Source organism: Colius striatus, chromosome 1 (genome assembly GCF_028858725.1).
Source record: "Colius striatus isolate bColStr4 chromosome 1, bColStr4.1.hap1, whole genome shotgun sequence".
Taxonomy (NCBI): Eukaryota; Metazoa; Chordata; class Aves; order Coliiformes; family Coliidae; genus Colius; species Colius striatus.
Window position 1 is genome coordinate 172,923,827 of NC_084759.1, and position 20,752 is coordinate 172,944,578.

A 20,752-nucleotide genomic window follows, 5' to 3' on the forward strand; every position below is an offset into this window, starting at 1 on the left:
GTTTTGCATTTTGTTCAGATATGGGCATATAATAAGGTAATACATGAATAATGAATATGAAGTAGCATGAGTGTTACAGTGCTCAGAATTCAAATGTTAAGAAGAGTCAGGTGGAACTTATTTACCTTCAGACTGCAAAACCAAGTTTTATGGAAACCTTAAACTGTTTTTCCTAATTTGTCTGCGTGTTAGTGCGATAGGGCTGACATTAGGAGCTAACCATGGAAAAGAAATGAATACTGGGGGGAAGTGTATATAAATAAGCTGAGTACTGAATAAACTCGAGCTATTTTAGAATTGACTATTTTGTGTCTATGTAGCCTGCTGGAGGGCAAGGAAACAAAAAACATTGACAATTTAGCTAAAATAGTATTTTTTCTTATTTCATATAAAGAAATGCATGTTTATGTTCCTGGGTGTTATAACACAACAAAAGATGATGTTCAGGAATACATTAGGAGAATTATGAAATTATTTTATGCATAGCTGAGGTTTACTAGTTTGATTTGCTAGAACCACATAAGTTAATGCTAAGTACTAAGTTCTGGTTAAAATATGTGGAGTGGAATTTAGTGGACTTTACTTGGGTTAAGACTGTAGAGCTAGATGACAAGCTTAAGCTCTGGCCTGCTTTTTTAGCATTAGAGAGATTTGTTCAATTCCAGAGGACAACTCATTCTGTGCTAAGATAAGTCACATGAATTATCTTCTGGAAGTGCTTATGTCTCTGTAATAACTCTAATGGAAAGCTATGATGACTAGCTCAACACCTAATGTTTAGATACTTAATGCTGAATAGGAAGATGCTGGCTCAGAGACTTTACACTCTTTGTTGTGACCTGCAGCAGGATGGTGATAAAAAAACCCCTTCATTATTTGTCAGTTTAGGATGCTTTGGACTTTGACCACTATCAAATGCAGTGTAAGTTTCAAAAATATTCATGTTCTGAAGATACACAGCTATGAGCTATATTGATGAATTGTACTATGATGAGCAACATGTATAGTATCTATTTTTCTGCAAAAATTGGTAACCAGAGAATGTCCTTTTAGAAGTGACTTGTTGGTATAATACAATAGTGATACTAATAATACAAGTTAACAAAAACATCAGATGTAATGCATAGCAGGTATTGATTATTGACTTCTGAAAATCTCTAGAAGGTGAAAGTGAATGTTTTCCTATAAACAAGTGAAAGTATTCATTTCAGTTGGGTCATAAAGGGCCATCTTTTGGAAATGAGCATCCAACTTCTGAAATAGTTGAATACATACAGTTTTAGGAGGGGCAGAAGGAACTGCAATTGTCACTGAAAACTGGCTATTACTTTTAATATGTGAGGAAAAGCACACTGCAGAACAGAAAGAAATCAATATCTACTATATTACTATGTAAGTATATGCCAAACCAGTATTAGAAATAGAGTACTGCAAAAAAATAAAATAAATATTACAAGGACAGAGAGAAATAAAAGAGAAATATTACAGGGCCAAAAATAAGTCCATATTGAGTATATTTATCTACATTACAAATCCTTATCTGCTTTCCAAATCAATACCAGAGATAGATGACTAGTGTGAAAAGACAGAAATATTGCCAGGATGGAGAGAAATCCATACTGAGAGTGTTTATCTACATTTCAAAACAATATTGGAGAAAACCTGAAGTCAGATATTTGTAAAATTCCATTTAATCTAATTTTACATTATGGCATCCAGGGCTTAAAAGAAACTAAAAATTGAATAACATTCTTGGAAGAAGAGAAATTGTACCATCCAAACACACCAACTGGCTGCACATTAGGCCAAATGGTGTTCGGTGAAATCCACTCCACTACTCTGAATCAATGCAATTCTATTCCTATCTATAAATACCACTTACATTTTTACTCTATTTTCTCTTTCTTACTTGCAGATGCTGGATTGTTTCTAAATTAATTACAGCTATTGAAAGGAAAGGCAGTAATTTTATTTATGTTTCAATTTATAAATTATACTGTTCATGACCCTTTCAGCAGAAGGAATGAAAGGACCTCTCTTAGACACCTTTACATAGTAATGCCTTGCAGTGGGCTACTGAGATTCACAGTATCAGCAGGCAGTTTTAGTGGTCACTCAACTACTACCAGTGCTGTCATTACCACTGCTTGAGTAAGGCAATATAATGCATGAGAGTTAAATGTGTCTCTGGATATCAGAAGAAAATGGCATTTTTCTTGTAACTGAGCCTGACATCAGTGTTGGTAATGCATCTACATTAGTTCTTAATCTGTGCTCCTCTGCATGAGCAACAGATGCAAAGGCTCTTCAAGTGGCAACAGAGGGGAAAAACGTGGAACAGACATAACTATTTTTTCTGCCAAAGTTGAAAAGAAACAATGCCATTGTGGTAGCCTTACCTGAGATGTTCCTGTTGCTTCTCCAGACTTTTCAAAGACGGAGTAGTAATGGAATGTAATTAGAAAAAGCAGAAATTCATCATGTAAATATTGTGTATAGGTTATTCTAGGATGTTTCTGATAGGTTGGATATATGGTAGTTCTGGTAAGTCACTGCTAAAAAGGCAATGTGTTTCTCACGTTACATTTTTTAAGTGCAAAACTGCTAGTACCTTCCATCATATGAAACAATTTGCCTTTTGCTTTAACCAATGTCAAGCACGACATACTTACAGGATAAATCAATGATGTGCCATGTGTCAGTAGTAAATAATGACAGGAAGTGCTTTTCCTAATATTATTTAAGGGACTGTATGACTAAATTAAGAAACAACCTCATTGCAAAACTACTCTGTTCCTCCGTCTCACTTCAAAATCTTTGTCTATAGGCTCCTCGTCTTCTACCTTAATTTTAGATGAAGATTTATAGGAATAATGCACATATATACAGTGTCTAGCAATACCTTTTGGTTCATAAAAAAGATGTGATTATAATATAAGTAAGTGCACAGATTGTGGCAAAATATTACCCATGGAAAAGAGTGATTGCACTTGTGACAGCCTCTTTGTTGCTATGGTATCTCTTTCTATGCCTTTGGCTAATCAATCTCTAGGAGAAATTTGCAGCCTTCTCAGCATGTTTCTCATTGCTAACTCAGAGATCCACTGTATCTAATTCATCATTAAAATATCAATAAGCAGTATGTATACAATTTCCTAAAAATACATACAAGTTTCAGGGGGCAAACAAGGTGGTAATGGAAATAGGGTTATATTTTCTGAGGTCAAGCTAGCTCTTTGTATTAGTAATTACCATTCTATGATTCTGTGAGTCTATGATTGTTTTGATCTAGCATCACAGTTCTTTCATATTGAAGGCCTGTGTTTTTTGTAAGACACCTAAACACTAATCTATTGAGACACTTAGATGTTTTGATGGAAATAGTTAGCATTCCAGCCAACACATGTTACAAGAAACCATCAATATTCAGTATGCAGTTCACTAATTTTCATTATAAGAGCTGCTATATCCCAAATTTGCTGCTTTAAGGTGAAGTTAGTATGCCTAGTTCCATCCTATGAAAATATTCCTTTTGCAAGTCTGGATTTGACTTGAGTTCAGGCCTACAGCTTGATGATGTTCAATTGTCACAGAAATCTAGACAAGTCATAGTCCTTTGCCCAAAGCAAATGTACTTAAAAATACCCACAAAACAGAAGTTACAGTGAAAAGGATTAAAGGATGAATTGTTGTGTTGTGAAATGTTATAAGCAAAGTCATAGACTGGAAGATCAGTAAAACTTGTTGGATATGTGAACATAAGCCCAATATTTAAACTGCAAGACAGTCTCAAATTTTGTTTAGTTCTGTTCTGGCTTTGGGTCCTATGGGTGCTAGTATTAACAACTGAAAGTAAAGAACATCGAAAGAGAGAATGGGTTAAAAGCAACATTCATTTCCCTTTTGGAAATGAGTTAATGTGTTACTTGAAAGAAAAGAATTCCTAAAAACCAAAGAGTATTTTTTATTATTAGCAGCTTTTGCCTGGAAGGTTTTCAATTTTTTTTCTTTTTTTTTAAGTCCCTTGCTGCATCTCTTTGTGAATACACTGAGTTTTGTCTCTAGCTATTCAGAAGGGTTTCTCTAATTTTTTTTTTTTGTGAGTAGACACATTGTACAAATCATGAGAAATGACATCTTTTGCAATCCATTGATCACACTCATGGAATGTTAGTAATATGTGCTGTGGTTTATACATTTTTATGAGGGAATAGTTTTTCCTAAGGTAAGACTGCAGCTCACATCTATTATAAGGCATCATTTTAGCTTCTGCAAAACCTGAAAATTGTCAGAATACTCTGAAATGAAAGGAAAATATTTCTGAAATATTTAAAGAAAAATGCAAATAGATTTCAGTTGCATGCCATTAGTTAACTAATAAGTGGGATTTGCAAGCATTACTTTCTTCCAAGTAGGAATCCTCGACTTCATCAGTCCAGCCAGGAGATTTTCTGCCTTTGTCCCAAAAGATTCAACTTGTGATTTCTTTTTCCTTTTATTCCCCACCCCCAGTTTGTTCTTTGCTGGCATGTTTGAGATATTGGCCTCATGTCTGAAGAACAATTTTCTGCCTCTGTGATGGAAAATAAGAAAGAGTTCTGAAGTCTGTGTGTAAATCACAGGCTTTCTCCACTTCTCCATGATATGGAAAAGTCCTGACATCAAAATCAAAGAAGTTTACATTTTTATTCGCAACTCTGTTCTGTCAGTTTCTTTGTCAGCTTCTACTACCTCAGAAGTTACTATATAGGAAGATGATATTTAAATGTCACTATCATGAGTCATGCTTGTGTGCTCTTAAACTAGTGCTTCTTCCATGTCTCAGTCTTTAAGGGCTTCTTTGGATCATTTCTGCAGGTCAGAAATGATGCATTTCAGCTCAGAGGGTGTCATGGTTTAGCAAGGAGCAGCTTTTGCTTGGTAACAAGGGGAAGGGGTTGCAGTGAAGACCCAGTAAAGAGTTCTCGGACTTGCCCCTGGCTCCTCGATTCAGACCCACCTCTGGCCTGGCTGGGCCAATCTGGCGCCTCTGTGATCACTATTTAAGGATGGGAATTTGAAGTGCCTGGGAGGAGGTGTAAGAGTGGTACAAGATGGAGACGACCACGCAGACCCCACAATCAGAGAAGGAGGAAGCAAGGAGGAGACCAGAGACCCCACTGCAAGCCGTGGTGAGAATGCAGGCTGTACCCCTGCAACCCATGGAGGGCAATGGCAGGACTGAGAGCCACCAGCACCTCTGGGTGAATGTGCCTGGATGGGCAAGAGACTGTGTGAGGAGGTGGCCATGGCGCAGGCCATGCTGGAGAGCCTGTGTGCTGCAGAGCAGCCCCACATGAGAGGCAGAGAGGAGCTGCAGCCTTTGGGATGAACGCACGTATGAGGTACACTGTGGAGGAGCAGGGAGGACTGGTGCAGAGCCTGCCTGCCCTGAGGAAAGGCAAACGATAGAAACCATTGAGAATAGACTGACTGAAACCTCCATTTCCTGCCCCTCTAAGCTGTTCAGCATGGAAGGAGATAAAGACACCAGGATCAGGGCTCTGAGCCCAGGAAGAGGGGAGGAGTGGGGAGAAGGTAATCTTAAAGGGCTGGTTGTACTCTTCATCGTTGTGCCATTTTGTGTTGTTTTGTGTTGGTTATGTTTTAGGGTATTATGGTTTTGCTTTAGTTGGTGTTGGATTAAATTATTTTCTGTTTTCTTTCTGGTCTGTTTTGTCCTGGACCATAAGTGGCAATTAAGACCTCCCTGCCCTTTGGCAATTCTCAGATCTTTGGTACTTGAGGCTAATCGTGGTCTTTTGTTCCCTGATGGGCCTAAACCAGGACAGAGAGACTGGAGTGTTCTGAAACCTCACAGTATCTACTACCTAATAAGCTCCAGGCAGAACTCTTGCCTCTTCCCATAGGTATTTGATATGGGCTTCACAAATGGTGTATCACTACTTAATTGCAGACATGATATGAGGCAGTGGAAAAGTGGCCCCCAACTGTCCAAAAGGTATTACTTTCAGTTCTCCCAAATCCCATAGTTTTCTTGAGGTATTTCCCTACTCATCAGGACTGTTTATAGAAAATCTCAGAAGTATTGCCCTGTTGCAGCTCTGCTTTTCTGCTTTCTAATAAAGAAGGAAATAGATAATAATCAATACCAAGCGGAGAAAGGCAATCATACAGAGCTTTATACAATGCCACCGTGGAAGCAGTGAACAACTCTCAAACCATCTGCAGTCAGATTACTCAGATATTACTCCCCTGCAGAGCAAAAGTGAGCATGGCTACAAATCTTACTTACTTCTCCATAAGAATAATGAAGATAGTCCTGCCCTAACAGAGAAATGTTCAAAATGAAGAAAAAATGTATTTCAGTCAAGAGTAAGTGGAAAATTGATGGCTAGGACTAAATTTTGAAAAAGAAGACAACCAACATAAAATTTGTTGTCATAGGAATTTCACAATTGCTCATTTTTTCATAGCTTGTAAGTTTTCCCTTTCTTCCATCTTGGTGAGCAGAAGTTTCATCTCAGGAAGGACACTACTGGTGTATGGAAAAAAGGCTCCCAGGATTTTATATGGTCCATAGAATGGCCTTTGAATTTTCCTCTACTGCATTATTAACATACACAGATGATTTCTTCTCAGATCTTACTGTCCTGGCTATCATTCATCTGGTTCCATATCTGCAGTGGGAAATGTCATAGAGCTCTGATTTGGAGATTCTGGTGAAGCCGCAAAACATTGAGTTCACCGTGACTTGTTTGTGTGATGTGACCTGTAGACGACAATGTGTTCTAAAACCAGACAAGTTCTCTAAAACCAGAAGTGAACACAAGCATGGCTCCAGTTATGAAGATGAATATGATCTCAAGGAAACAATGGATTGTGCCTAATTAGCTTGTATCTACAAACTCAGTAGTAATAGAAGATTTAAGAATTTTAATGGAGTTGCATATTTTAAGAGGTCCAAAACAGCTTTGCCTCTTCAGGGTCAAGAATGTCAGAAAATATCTCACTAATGCCAGCCAGAGAAATTGCTTGTTCCTTCGTCTTGAATTCAAGGTTTGTGACTCAGAAACATGTCCCTCCCAAAGGAAGACCAAAGGACTTAATGTCTGCTTTTACAGTTACCAATTCAGGTAAAGGGAATGAAGAATCTAAGTAGTTGTTATTCCAGAATTCTGAGATCTCTGTCCGGCCTCTTTGTCATCTTTTCAAAGTGACCTTGGGAAATGAGAGGTAGCAATTTTTTTCATCTTCAAAGCATCATTCTCTTTCCAGTTGTTCATAATTATTGTTTAACATTTTCAAAGTACCAAAAAGGAACAGGAGATGTTTTCATGAAATGCAACTTGGAAAATTTGAAGCTGATTAATTGCAAAGTCATTTTCTTTTTAGAGGGGAGTTGAAGAAACTACCAGAGTCCTTTATTTCTTGACCTTAAAGCACACATTTGTTACTTAGGTCCCTGAATATTTCAGGCAACAACCTCTTCATAGTTTTTTGGTCTTCCCTTTCCATTACTCGAGATTTTAGAATACTCAAGTCCAACTGTGATTAGCTACTCCAATTCATTCTCACTTACCTTTTCTTGGATCACATACTAATCAGAAGATAATAAGAAGATACAGGTATGAAGACAATTGGCCAGCTTCTTTAAGAAAGACAGATTAAATTGGGTACCAAAGCATGGTTCTTAGTTAAATTTCTAGAGTTCATTTTTTCCTTTGACAAGGTACATCATTTCTGTGTAAAGATACATCTTTCTGTAAAGTTCAGAACCAGTATCAAGATGATCCCGACTACAGAGAAGTTATAGGAATTTGGAGCTTTCAGTCGGAAATCTCCATAATACTCAAGCAGGAAGACATTTCTAATCAGTTTGGGCATGGTGCTAGTAATGTGCATCAGTTTATCATGAGTTCAAGGTGAATGCCAGGGAAAGGCATCAAAGCTGTCGTGTTCTGGAATTAATACCAGTGTGTTATGCTGTCTTCTTCCAAGAATGTCACAGGAACTTGAGAGCATTACATGTAAAAAATGCAAGCGAATGACAACGAAATTTTGTCATCTACACACAACTTCAAGAATGGATGGTGGATATGCTTTCTGCTTTGTGTTTCATGTATTTACTTATTAAATTGTCAACACTAGTTTGACTTTTCCCTTCTTTTTCTTGTTTGACCAAGATGACTACAAGTGTTAGTTGGGAATCAGTGACCATAATCTTGACTACTTCTTAGTGAAGCAGATATATTTTTTTCTCAGGCAATGAGAAATCCTTCTAATTTTTCATCTATGACAGCTTTTAGGTGAAAAGCCCTTGAGTCTTCCTTTTTCTGCTTCTGTTAATACTTGACACAGGCTAACAGGTTTTTTTTCTGAAGTCCTCCCAACATTTCTTCTTTTTCTTATCTGTATTAGAGTGATGGTGTGATGGGTACTCATAGTAGAGAAATTTAAAATTAGATTCCCTTAAAATAATTTTATATTCTCTGATTGGGTACCCACTACTCTGTCAGCACCCACTACTTTGGCTAAATTTTCTCCAGGCAGGGGAGAGTCTTTTCTTCATGTGAAGATTCTAAATGAACAGAGAGAAGAAAATGATAGAAGGGTTTCAAGTTGATGACTGATTATTTATTTTTTTTTTTCCTTCTTGGATATTGCTGTGCTGTTTTCTAACTTGTTTTTTAGTTGTCTTATATTCCCTCAGCTGTGGCAGTATTCCTGGAGCCAAATGTGAGTGCACTACCTCAAAATGCCAGCAGTGGAAGCTGGTAAGCAAGTGGGAAAAAATCACGAGAGGAATCTCTGAAGGTTGGGGCAAAGGCAGAAAACACATCAGTACTGCAAATAACAGAGCAGCAGGTACTCTCATAGAGAAGATAAAATCACAGGTAAGGAGATAATTTACATTTCCATTTTGATCTCATCCAAATGGCTTGTTGCTCTCCATTCAAAGTCTCAGAAAAAAATAACACACTATAAACATCTGAAGAAGAAAAAGATATCAAACATGATGAATTTAGACAATCCGATTTTTTGGTGGGAGGCAACTTTTAGTTCATTGTTACCCAATCCTGGACAAATATATAAAAATATGAAAATTTTAAACCTCAACCTAGTTTTAAAACTGAGGGGTTTTTAGCTTTGTTTTTGCTTTTTCATTTTTAGACTATTAAAAACAGGAAATGGATTTTTAGAGGTTTTCCTTTCCAATCAAGAAAAAAGTAGGCTTTTCTTTAGGTGAGGACAGATAAAGCCAAAGGCTAAAGGACTCTGTTCCCACCCTTTCTTCTCCCTTTGCTTTCTCACACTTGGAAGAATAGCATGACTCTTATTATGCTTCAATTTCCTCATCTGTAAAAAAATGAGGTTGTTTTTATCTCCCACTTGAGATGACTAGGTGGAATAAATGGTGTAAAAGAGAAGAAAATTACATTTATTTAATTAATTGTTTTACAGTCTTTTATGCCGCCATGCTGCAGTCCCACTATGAAGTTGTGATCACCACAGAAACCTCAAGAGGATATATCCTTGTCTGAATTACTACAGTTATTATCTGTTACAGAAAGTAGAATAAGATTTATGTTTCAGTCTGTTTTAAATATAAAACTCTGTCATAAATGAAAACATTTAGAAAGTTTAAACAATTCTACCATAAACTCATTTTTTCTCCTGAGTTACAGAAATGTTGAGAAAGTTTAGGTATATGCATTGTAGTGCCATTACCTTTTGGAAGAGAATAATACTGAAATACATTCCAAACACGAATGAGTTAGATTTAACCTTGACATAACTCATATGTCTTCATCAGATACAGACTATGATAATTGTCCCAGTGCATTGTATCAATTAAGTTTATTTTGTAAACTATCAAATTTAATGAAATATGAATAGAGAGCCATATTAATTTATTTCATAGTATTTAAATGCGTAGAGATTTTTTTAAAGCAACAAGTTAAGAAAATTCTGACTTTAATCTTGTATTTTTTTTATAATGATCCGCAGAATGTCATTTAATTTCAAGATCCTAAAGAAAAAAAAAAGAGGAAAATAATAATCTCTTAGTAAGCATTATTTAAAGAAATTTAGGTAATTTTTTGAGATGCTGTGCAACCTTTTTTGGAAGCAATCATTATCAGCAGGTCGGAAACCTACCTCAGAGATCTAGATAAGGAACTAGCTGTTTGAATTTAATATTGTCTTTTGAAATATGTTGCCTCTTATTTTATGGTGTTTCTTGTAACCTACGAACCATAGAAATGACTGTAAGTAGAGTTGTCCTCAGAGTGTTCTCATTTTTCAAACTTTAAACTTTCGGGGGGGTTTATTTGTTTGTCTGTTTTCTTTACTTTAAACATGTATGAGAAGAACACACTCAAATATTTTACTTAGAGGTAATTATATTCTGACTTCATGGCTCTTTTCTGTACTACAGGTCTATCCATGGACTCATTTTCAAAGTCATAGTTAAAGATTGCTGAAATACTTGCAAAAATGTGTGCTATGTATCAGCCTCTATTGCTTTTTGGTGACAAATCACTGAGTTTGATTTTTAATATGTTTAAACCTTTTTCTTTGGATTTACTATTATTGCTTGGGGGTATTCTCCAGGTGATGTTCTTTTGCTAAGAGAAGTTACTCTGATTCTGAATATGTTTTTTCATGTAATTTTTAAATTTTTCCTTGTAAGTTAAAGAAAATTCCATCTATCCCAGTTTTGTTTTCTGTAACTAATTCCATAACAGTGTAGTACTTGACATGTGTTTGTTTCTTAGGCAAACGTGTAAAAATCCTCAAGTCCGAATGGAGAAGTAGAGAAAGGAGGTTTCTGCTGTGCCTGATGACAATTTTTGATTTTTCCACACACATAAAATATTCTGGCTCCACGTTGGAGCACTAGTTTGTGATGAATCCTAGTCTTGGTCGGATTCTAAGGAAGGGCCAGAACGTTCGTTGAGGAGCAAAGAGCCAAACCACTCCAGAAAATGTGTTCCAGCCCTGGTTTATTACTCACAGAGCAGCAGGTGTGTACAAAAACAGGTTTACACAGTATTAACAGGAATTATTGTACCTTACTTCTCATTGTAGTTGCTTAGTTTGCTGTAGATGTCTAGGAATCATGGCTTATTTAATTGGACAGAGCTTCAGGTGGGTGGTTGGAGATACTGCATTGCACTCCTAAGCAGCCTCAGTTTGTCAGTCAGATGCTTCTGGGAACATTAATATGTCCTTCTTTACTCACTCTCCTTGCAAAGGTACACCCGGCTAATGAACTTAGGCAAGTCACTGTGATGGGATAGCAACAGATGCTCTGGAGAAGAGATCAGCACTTAGAAAGGAAGTATGTCTTAATACATTCAGTTATGTGTTCCTTTGTAGTTGAGAGCTCAGCATCCCATTCTAGATTACTCAAAGCTCAGAAAAAGTTGGGAAAAGAATATTTCCACTATATTCCTAAGGTATGCTAGATGATTTCTGTTTAATCTTAAAATTGGGCATAAGATGAAGAACTCTGCCCTTTTCAGGAACTTATGCCAGCTTCTAAATAACTTTACCTGTTTCTCTAGTCCTAACTTTAAGGTTTTTTGAAGACAGTGAAAAGCTCAATTTAAATGTGACAAGTTTCCAAAGTCTTTGAGTTTTAATCACAGTTTTTAACACTGATTGCCTAGGTCTTTAAAGCCAAAAATCTACTCTGAAATCATAAAGAGCAGTGTGAAGAAAAGAAATGCAAGGTTGTACCTCAGAAATGAGTTTTCAACATGTCTGTTTCTTTCTAATGGAAGGTCCTGAGCACAGGAATTACCACAAATATAATTCCAACTAGTCACAGTGCAATAAAAGTATGAAAGAATTAAAAGTTTTAGAGTCTGGTGGTTATCAAAGACATGGGAAACTTCTGAGCCTTTTAAGTGTACTGGGTAATGTTCTGTTTAATTAATAAAATGAACTAGAGATATTTGCCAAAGGACAGTCTCAAGGGTCTAGAATTCTATATTGCTCCATTACAGACTTGGGAACATGTTTAAACTAACATTCTTCATACTATGGTGGCTAAAATAAAGTCAAGAGAAAATTTTAAAGCTCTTGAGTCTTGATATCAAAAGTTTGGCCAAAGGACCAGTTTTATGAGCAGGAATGAAACTTTTGAAGACTTGATAAAATATCTATCAACAGGTAACCTTCTCTGAAGATCAATGAATCCATACAGTTATCATTAAATATCTGTTTTCCAAACTGCTCACAAATCACTCAAATTTTTCCTTTTGTCATAAGCCGAAACCAAATAGTGATTTGGGATACTGAAACAAGAGCCTATTTCGTAACTCAAAGTTCTCTACTGCAGTTCCTTTCTCAAGCATACCTTTGAAATGCTGCAACATTTCTCAGACTTTTGAAATGGTTCTTTGTAACCCCATAAATGTAGTGTTTTCACATAAACACACAGATCCGTACCTGTATAATGTTAAGTGCACATGCATATAGCCCTATTGCAAAGAGGTCCTTAATAGGCCTTTTTGGCCATCTGTGAGGAAAATATGAGCCTGTCCTTCATTAATGTTTGCAAAGTACTTTTGAATATCACTGGTACAAGGTAGTAGTATTAGATCAGAGGCATTTTCCAAGCTTAAAAATGGAACTGTTTCCATGAATAAACATGCACAAGTGTCAATGCAAACTGTCACTTGCTTTCATAAGCCATTTATGAATAATAGTGCGTGGCGAATAGGCTGCATGGATTTTCAAGTTCCAAGAAATACTGTGCTTCCATCTGTTCAAAAGATTCATTTCCAACCTCAACCTCATTTGCGAAGGGCATAAATGGAAAAAAACGCATTGGCAAAGGTTTGTTTCTGGTTGTGTGGGCCCTTCTGTTTCTGTATTATAATATTCATATTAGGTTTTCACTAACAAAACAGAATTACTTCTGTCATGGAAAAATATGACTGACACAGCCCTCTTCAAGTCTATTCATTGTTAGGAAAGGCTTGGTAAAGGATAACCAAATTGCATTATTTTTTAATGGTCTGTTTACATAGAGTATAAGAAAGAATATAGAAATAAGGACACAAAATGGATGGAAATATGTTGCATATAAGTAAGGACTGTCTTGGTATGAGATCTTTGTCTTGTCTCTATGTCTTGGAGGACAATCAATAGCTAAATATTTCTTCAAGCGATTTCTCAAGCCTCTTTCTTCAAGTATATATTTCAGGAATTCTTATGGTATTCCTTTTATTTAGCTTAACTCATGTTGGTCATTAAATATATTTTTGAGACTTTTTGTTTTTACTAGAATCCCCACACCATTTTTGTTTCCCACAAACCTTTAATATTATACAGAATGCTAAAGATGCCAAGGTGTTTTTTCTTTGTCTCACAAAATTTCACTTAGCTCACCATTAATAGGTGAGCTATTAATTGCTCCTTTAAAAAAACCAAAAAAATTCCTTTCTCTGGCTGATGTGTCAGACAACACTCAGTCTATGACCACACACATAATCCTATATAGTTGATGGAATTGTGAAAAATTCCAGTATTAAGTTCTTTTTGTTTCTTGTGTTTATTTATATTCTTTAGTGGAACAGAACAACCATCATACTGCTGAGTCATCTATGGAGAGAGGAAACACTGGCTTAAAAATTTGTCCCTTTCTGCATTTACATTGATACATAGACCTGACAATATTGCAATAGGCTTCCCTCCAACACTCCTCCCAACTGAATTATGTTGTTTACTGTGCATGATGGAAAAGTTAGAACTGGAGTTGCAAGGACACCTGTAGATAGGCAAGTTGCTAACTTTTAAGTGCTTGACTTTGCAAATTCAAGAGTCTGTTTTTATTATGGATTTTATATATGGCTTGTGATAAACATAGAAAAAAATTGAAAGAGCTGCTAGTCAAAAAAATAGTAATATTCAAAGCTGTGTTGTGAAATGTTCAAGCACATTTCTTTCAATACACTGTATGTTATTTATTTTCTTCTAACATTATTAAATAATAATGTATAAACTATTCCGTACTTAGCAAACAATTAGTGATACATTTGTGTCTCTGAAGAAACAGATTTGTACTATATGTAATTGTGATCCTATAACATGATATCCCTATTGACACTTAGCTTCATGAGAGTAAGGAAAAGTGCCTTACTGTTCAGGAAATATTCACTCAGCCATTCTTTACATCCTGTAGCCTTAATTTTTCTCTCTTCATCTTCTAAGGCAGAAGTAAAAGTATCTGTCCTAATGGGAATCTGTCCTCAGGGAGTAGATGGTATCAGCTGCATTCGTTAGCTATGGAGATTTCACCAGAGAGGACATTTTTCACCCATTCTCAACAGCACTGCAATGAGAGCTGTCCAGCAAATCTCTGGAACTGATAGCTTTTCTAATGAGCTGACTTTGAGGTCTTTTCATTTCTGGTCCATTTTGGATTACCCTGGCAAAAATTTTCTAGCCCGAGACTGAATCAGTTCTGAACATTTAGCGAGCAGAAGAAATGTGGAAAACTTCAGTTGCATTTAGTTATATATTGTTGTTTTAGAATGACACAAATGAGTTCACATACATTTTCAGTCAATTTACAGCAGCCACTCGCTAATTTAAATTAAAAAGTCTGCAACTGCAGAGTAATTGTACTTTAATTGCACATGCAGTACAAGAAAGTGAAGAGAGTCTAATGCATTGTATTTATAACAACCATGTGAAAAAATATATTAGCATAAAGGGAGCAATTATGTTCCAAGAATGAACAAATTAATTCAAATCAGCACCTAGGATGCTAAAGGTTTTATGTACTTTTTTTTTTCCCCATTTGTATTATTAAACAGCAGCAAAGTTAATTTTCCATACATATTAATTATTAACTGAAAAAATGATTAGACTTCACTTGCACCCATTCAGTGTGTTACAGTTCTCTTAGGATTTTAAAGATTTTAAAAATTACTGCTATCAGTCCACCTATTCCTATAAAGACCTTTGGTAGAATACCTTGTTTCCCAGCCACTCAAAACAAATAGCTTTTAGTATATCCAAAATTAAGCATTTCTTGGAAAGCTATCACTAGATATTAGCTAAAATTTCATTGCTTTATGAAACTGCCTTTAGCATCTGAGAGGTCTATTCTCTCTAATGTACTTGGGTACATAACTTCCATTAATGTTAATATGTGGTCTGTGCTTGCACACAGCAAGTATTACCTTTGTACATAGAGGCAAATGTGGACAACTATGCATGTTACTCAGAGTAGGATTATATGACTTGGAAGTCATACAGAAAAAAAGAAAAGGAAAAAAAAATAGGCAGGCATAATAATAAAAATTCTGTCAAGGGAAAGCAGCTAAAAACTCCCATCATGAAATAAAAAAACCTAGGAATATGCAGCTTGACTTCCTGTACAGTCTGTATAGACAAAATGACCTTTGTATGTGATTAGCCACCTGTTATACAGCATAGATTTGAATGATTGATTTTTTTTTTTTTCCTTCTTAATATCACCTATTTATTCTATGTAGCAGTGTATTTGCTTTTGTATGGATATCTTTTAACAACACAGTTTTAGAGCTAGAGGTGGGGGAACAGACAGGCCTACAAATTATGATTTTACCAAGTTTCTTTGTGACTGAAGAGAACACATTTGCACTTTCAAACAGCTGTGTAACTGAGCAGTCATGTATGTATGAAAGTCCTCTTTTTGCTAGCTACAGCTTATTGTCTTAGTCCATGGATTGGCAGAGCTGGATGTAATAGAAAGGATAAGTCACAGAATGGTTGAAGCTGGAAGGGAGCTCTGAAAGTCCAACCTCTCTGGTCAAGCAGAGCAACTTAGAGTCAGTTGCCCAGGGCTGGGTGGCTTTTTAATATCTTCAAAGAAGGAGATTCCACAACCTCCTTGAACAACCTGTGCCAGTGCTCAGTCACCTTCAGAGTAAAAAAGTGTTTCTTTAGAAGGAACCTGCTATGTTCCAGTTTGTGCTCCTTGCCTCTTCTCCTGTCACTAGAGACTACTTGAAAAGAGCCTGTCTCTGTCTTTGCACCCTCCCTTCAGGTATTTGTACATATTGATAGGACCCTGGCCCTGAGTTTTCCCTTCTGCAAGCTGAACAGTCCCAGCTCTCTCAGCCTTTCCTCATAGGAAGATATTCCAGCCCCTTATTTGCCTTAGTGGTCCTTTGGTGTAATTTCTCAAGTACTGAGCAGAGGTGAAGTATCACCTCCCTTGATCTACTGACAATAATTTGCCAAAGCAGTCCAGATACTGTTAGCAATGGTACATTGCTGGATCATAGTCAACTTGATCTCTCAAAAGTCAACTGGCATCCTCTCTGTTTAATAGCAAAGATCTAGTTTTTGAGTATGTAGGCAGAATAGAGAATTCATCTGAGTTCCAGTGACTGCCTCTCCAGTTGAACCTCTCAGGAAACCGTCCTCTTACTGCTTTGAGACTCTCACATCTTTTGATCTGTGTTCAATGTGTTTTGCATCAGTTCATTGATCACAGTTTTATAGATAGAGATAACGATATGTGCAGATAGGATCAGATGTGTACTTTACATTATGTATCTCAGTGGCACTTGGATCCCTGAGTAGAATTCCAACTTGTTACAGTAAACTAAAGAATAAATAACAAGATGCCGTTTCAGCCTTTTGAGTTCTGATGCAGGGCTTAAAAAAATATTGTCTGACTTTTAAATTAATTCTTCATTATTTTTTCAGGCAATCTTCCACAATAGAAAGGGCCGCATGAGGCTGTTTCTGAGAGTAAGAAGGACAAAATAAAAGCATTGTAATAAAGAGACCCATGTATCATAAAAATCACAGAGCACAATTTTGTTATTGCTTTCCTAAATGTGGTTTCTAGAAACAACTTGGTGAAGAAGGCAAATCAAAGTAATGAACTCCTTGAACAGTTCTCTTAATATTCTGTTCTATATTTGTGCTCTGCAGAGCTGATGAGAGCTGTATGCAAACAGCTTTGCTGAGGGCAAAAGAATGTTTCATCATTAAGGAGCACGACCATGCTCTGTGATCAAAATGAAAGGCATATGTCCCTTGATGTCATAAAGTATTATTGTGACCATTCCAATCAGTTTTTCCTCAAGAGTTGGGATGTTGTCCTCTGACACAATTTTATTAAAATGTTACATGATCATTAATTGTATCCACTGACACAGCAGAAGTATTCCTCAGCCTCATGTTTCCTTGATATGATGGGGTTTTTTTATTTCTTTTAATGTTTAAAATTCAAATCGGACACAGGGAAAGTCCAATTATTGTGAAATGCTTTGTCTCCCAGTCTTTCTCTATGGTCCTTCTGTTCCACTCTTGTTTCATGGGAGGCTGGGTGAAACCACTCCAAGTGGTAGTTATTTTATACCTTTGAATAAAAGTATATATCTCTCTTTTGTTTATGTAAGCATGATTTTTGTCCTTTCTCCACTAAATGATTCTTGCTTGCTGAGATCCATTTAGCACTTAACAGGGCATTGCCTTTTTCAGCCTAAGCAGTCCTATAATTCTATGATTGCATTTTAAAGTAGCATGCAAAGAACAGAAGAATACATCTCAGTGACAATACAATCACTGTTATACTCGATAGCTAACATTTTAAAAACATAGTTGTTACCCTACAAGAGTTCTAATATTGAAAAGGATGAACAGAATACTGAAATTTTCCTTGAAACCAATGCTTTTGACATTTGTGGATTGGTAATTTCTGACCTTAAGGTTTTTTTATTATATTTTTGAGCATGGTCACACTTCAATTTCACTGTGTCAGGTCCAATTCCAGCAAAGCACTTAAACACACAATTTAAGTTGGGGAGTAATCCCACCTAATACCATTGGGAATTATTCACTTATTTAAAGACATTTGAAAGAGCTTTACTGTGCAGAGATCTTATATTACAGTCTCAGTTTCCAGTACTTTGGAAGTAGATTCTCTGTGTATAGTTTTGATTTGCTGATTTTCTTTTTCTTTACAGGTAACCCGATAGCTAAAGACAAATCAAGTCAGTCTCAAGGCTGATAACATTAAATACAACACACAGGAATTTCATTTCTCCAGGTGATCCTTGAAGCGAAATTTTATACTCCTGGGGTGTATCCTTCAGAATCAATTGTTTCAATGAGAACCTGGCTTGTAATCAGCAACAGCCTTGAGATCAAAACTACTGGAAAGTTATTTTGAACTTCAGTATCTGAAAGATTTCAACTGATTGAACTGTGTACACTTGTAAAATTGCACTTGCTGAGGAATTTGCAGCTGTAATCACAACGTATTCAAAAGGTGCAGAAAAGCAGCAATCTTTCGGATTCTCCATATCAGACCGGTGGCTTTTCGTCTTGATGAAGTCAACCTCTAAAATGCATTGGTTCCTTCTCTCTAAAATGATCCCTGGTCCACCATTCAGATTGCTGGTGGGACTGCACACTGCTTTAATTAAATTTCTATTGCAGAAATTGTTCTCTGGCATGGCGCGGTTTTAGACATTTTTATTTGTGTTCTAATCTTGGAGCTCTCAAAGGTACATATTTCAACATCTTGCAGTTGCTTTTGTTATAGGAAGAGAAATATATATCCATTGTTAATAATTATTGTTGACAAGTAATAGTTATCCGAATACATCAGTCATATTAGAATGTATAGGCAGGTTGACATTTCCCTAAGGCTAACAAACAACTGCAAGTCTTTGGCAGTTAAAAAAGTGGTGGTCAAAACTCAATTACCACTTCTATTATAAGGAATTTTATACCTTTAAGATATACATTTCCATTTAGTTTGAAGAAGATGGGTGTTCCGAACATGTACTTTACTTTCCCAACCTTTAGTTAATTGAAATTGATGGTAAACAGTCAATGACGGTATTTCATCACTTTTTTATACCAGTAGGCAGGGATGTAAATGAGTTTTGCAATTAAGAAATTGGATGGTAATCATTCAGAATTTTGTCTTTTTATTGAAAAATAAAATCTCTTGCTTGAACCTAAGTACTGTTGGATGCTTACGTAGATGTTTGCTCAGTCTGTTTGCTATAAACAAAAAAAGTTCTAGTGCCCTGCCAGATTTACAGTTTGTGAGTATTTTGCTTGCTTACAGCCATACAGTTCAGATCTGATCCTTGCCAGAATCACATTCACTTTTTTTTTTGGTTTCAGTCACAGTTTTTGAACTTTGTGATGTGCTGTTACATGAATTAAAAAAATCCTCAATATTTAAAGGCCTTAAGCATCTATGAGCTTTTTTCTAAGTTATTACAGAATGTATAATTTTATACTCCATTTAATGTATATTGTACCATCTGTAATATTGATACAACAGCAATTTGGCAATTCCTTTTAGCAACACTGCAAAAGCATGCTGTCTGGAGAGGGTGAGGGATTTCTGACTGTGTGCTTTCGTGCATTGAAATAAAAACTACACATACTTGATGGTAGTAAAAAATGTGTAGGGGCAAGCTTGTTTAAAAGTCCTATATGGTTACCAGACACCTAGAAAAAGAAGGAAATGATTTCATCATTAAAAGCCATTGACACGGCTAGGTAGTTATATATTAAGTTCCATGATGGATGACCACCCTGGAGTGCTCTGCCTGGCACAGTAGATCCTGCTGTTCCAAAACCATTTCATTACCTCTGCTGTATTATTGCACAGGAGAGCTTAAATAAAATAAATTACTATGGGGAATAAATTTGAGAAGTATATTCTATCATTCTGCTGAGAAATAATAAAAAATGTTGACAGGGAAAGGTATTATTTTCTGATTAAAAGTTAATTAGGATAAACTGTTTGTAGCAGCAACTAGGTATTCTTAGTGTTTTAGGATGGATTCATATTGTATGGATTTGTACTAACAGGTGTGGGACTGAAGGTAGCATCTTAAAGAGATTGTCTAGGACAGTGCAAAGTGTAAATGTGCTGTTTTGCAAAATCTGAATATGGCCTCTTTTTGGTTAAAAAACTGCATCAAGCTTCTCAATGTTTGTTTTCCTTGTTTCTTAGTTCATAAACAAACACTGGAAATACTGTATTATATACAAGTGTAACACATGCATATCAATAAGTGAAAATAAATGGATTTTCAAATATACTGAATAGATTATCTGCAGTAATGTTGTGAATATTCATAGAAAGTGAATAAAATTGTAATAGAAAATTGAGTTCCCTGTATGGATATACGCTTTGGAGATCTTTTCTGTTTATCCATGGCACTTTTTTTTTTTTTTCATTGACTATAAATCTCAAGGACTGTATTAATTTTGTATTTCTTCAGTAGATCTGGAAGAGTCTCCTGCCATTTTGAAAGGTCCTTTTCAATAGGAAATTGATATCTCTCACAACTATTGTACCATTGTCATGGGAAATTTAGAATGTGAAAATATTTCCAAATTATGTCTTGGATCTTGTATCCGTAAGAGGTGTAATTTTCTGATACGTCTTTGGAGTCAATCATTCCAAATATTTTAGCAAAAATTTCCTCCATGGCTGTTGTTTCACATTTTTTTGTGTACATCTGCACTGCTTATGTAGTGATTACTAGAGGTAGTATATGAAAAGGCTGAATTTCCCACAACTTTGTTTTGAAAAGTGATGACAAGTGTTGCCAACATCTCTTAATCCAAAACTAACTTAAGACCATCTGGCAGGAGGACCAGTGATGGTGACAACTGGAAAGTATTGTATAAGGAAATGACTGTTCTTTCTTAGACTGTTGTTAGTGGGATGCCAGGCTAGGCAAAATTGTTG

General features: G+C 36.0%; 1 protein-coding gene across 1 annotated transcript in view; it reads left to right on the forward strand.

Moving 5' to 3' along the window:
- TAFA2 (TAFA chemokine like family member 2) overlaps positions 1–18,002 on the forward strand; it is a 53,313-nt gene extending 35,311 nt beyond the window's left edge. The window contains exons 4-6 of the mRNA XM_062017677.1: positions 7,777–7,925; positions 8,714–8,897; positions 17,991–18,002. Coding sequence (XP_061873661.1) covers positions 7,777–7,925; positions 8,714–8,897; positions 17,991–18,002 — 345 coding nt within the window. The remainder of the gene's footprint in view (positions 1–7,776; positions 7,926–8,713; positions 8,898–17,990) is intronic.
- Positions 18,003–20,752: the final 2,750 nt, after the last annotated feature.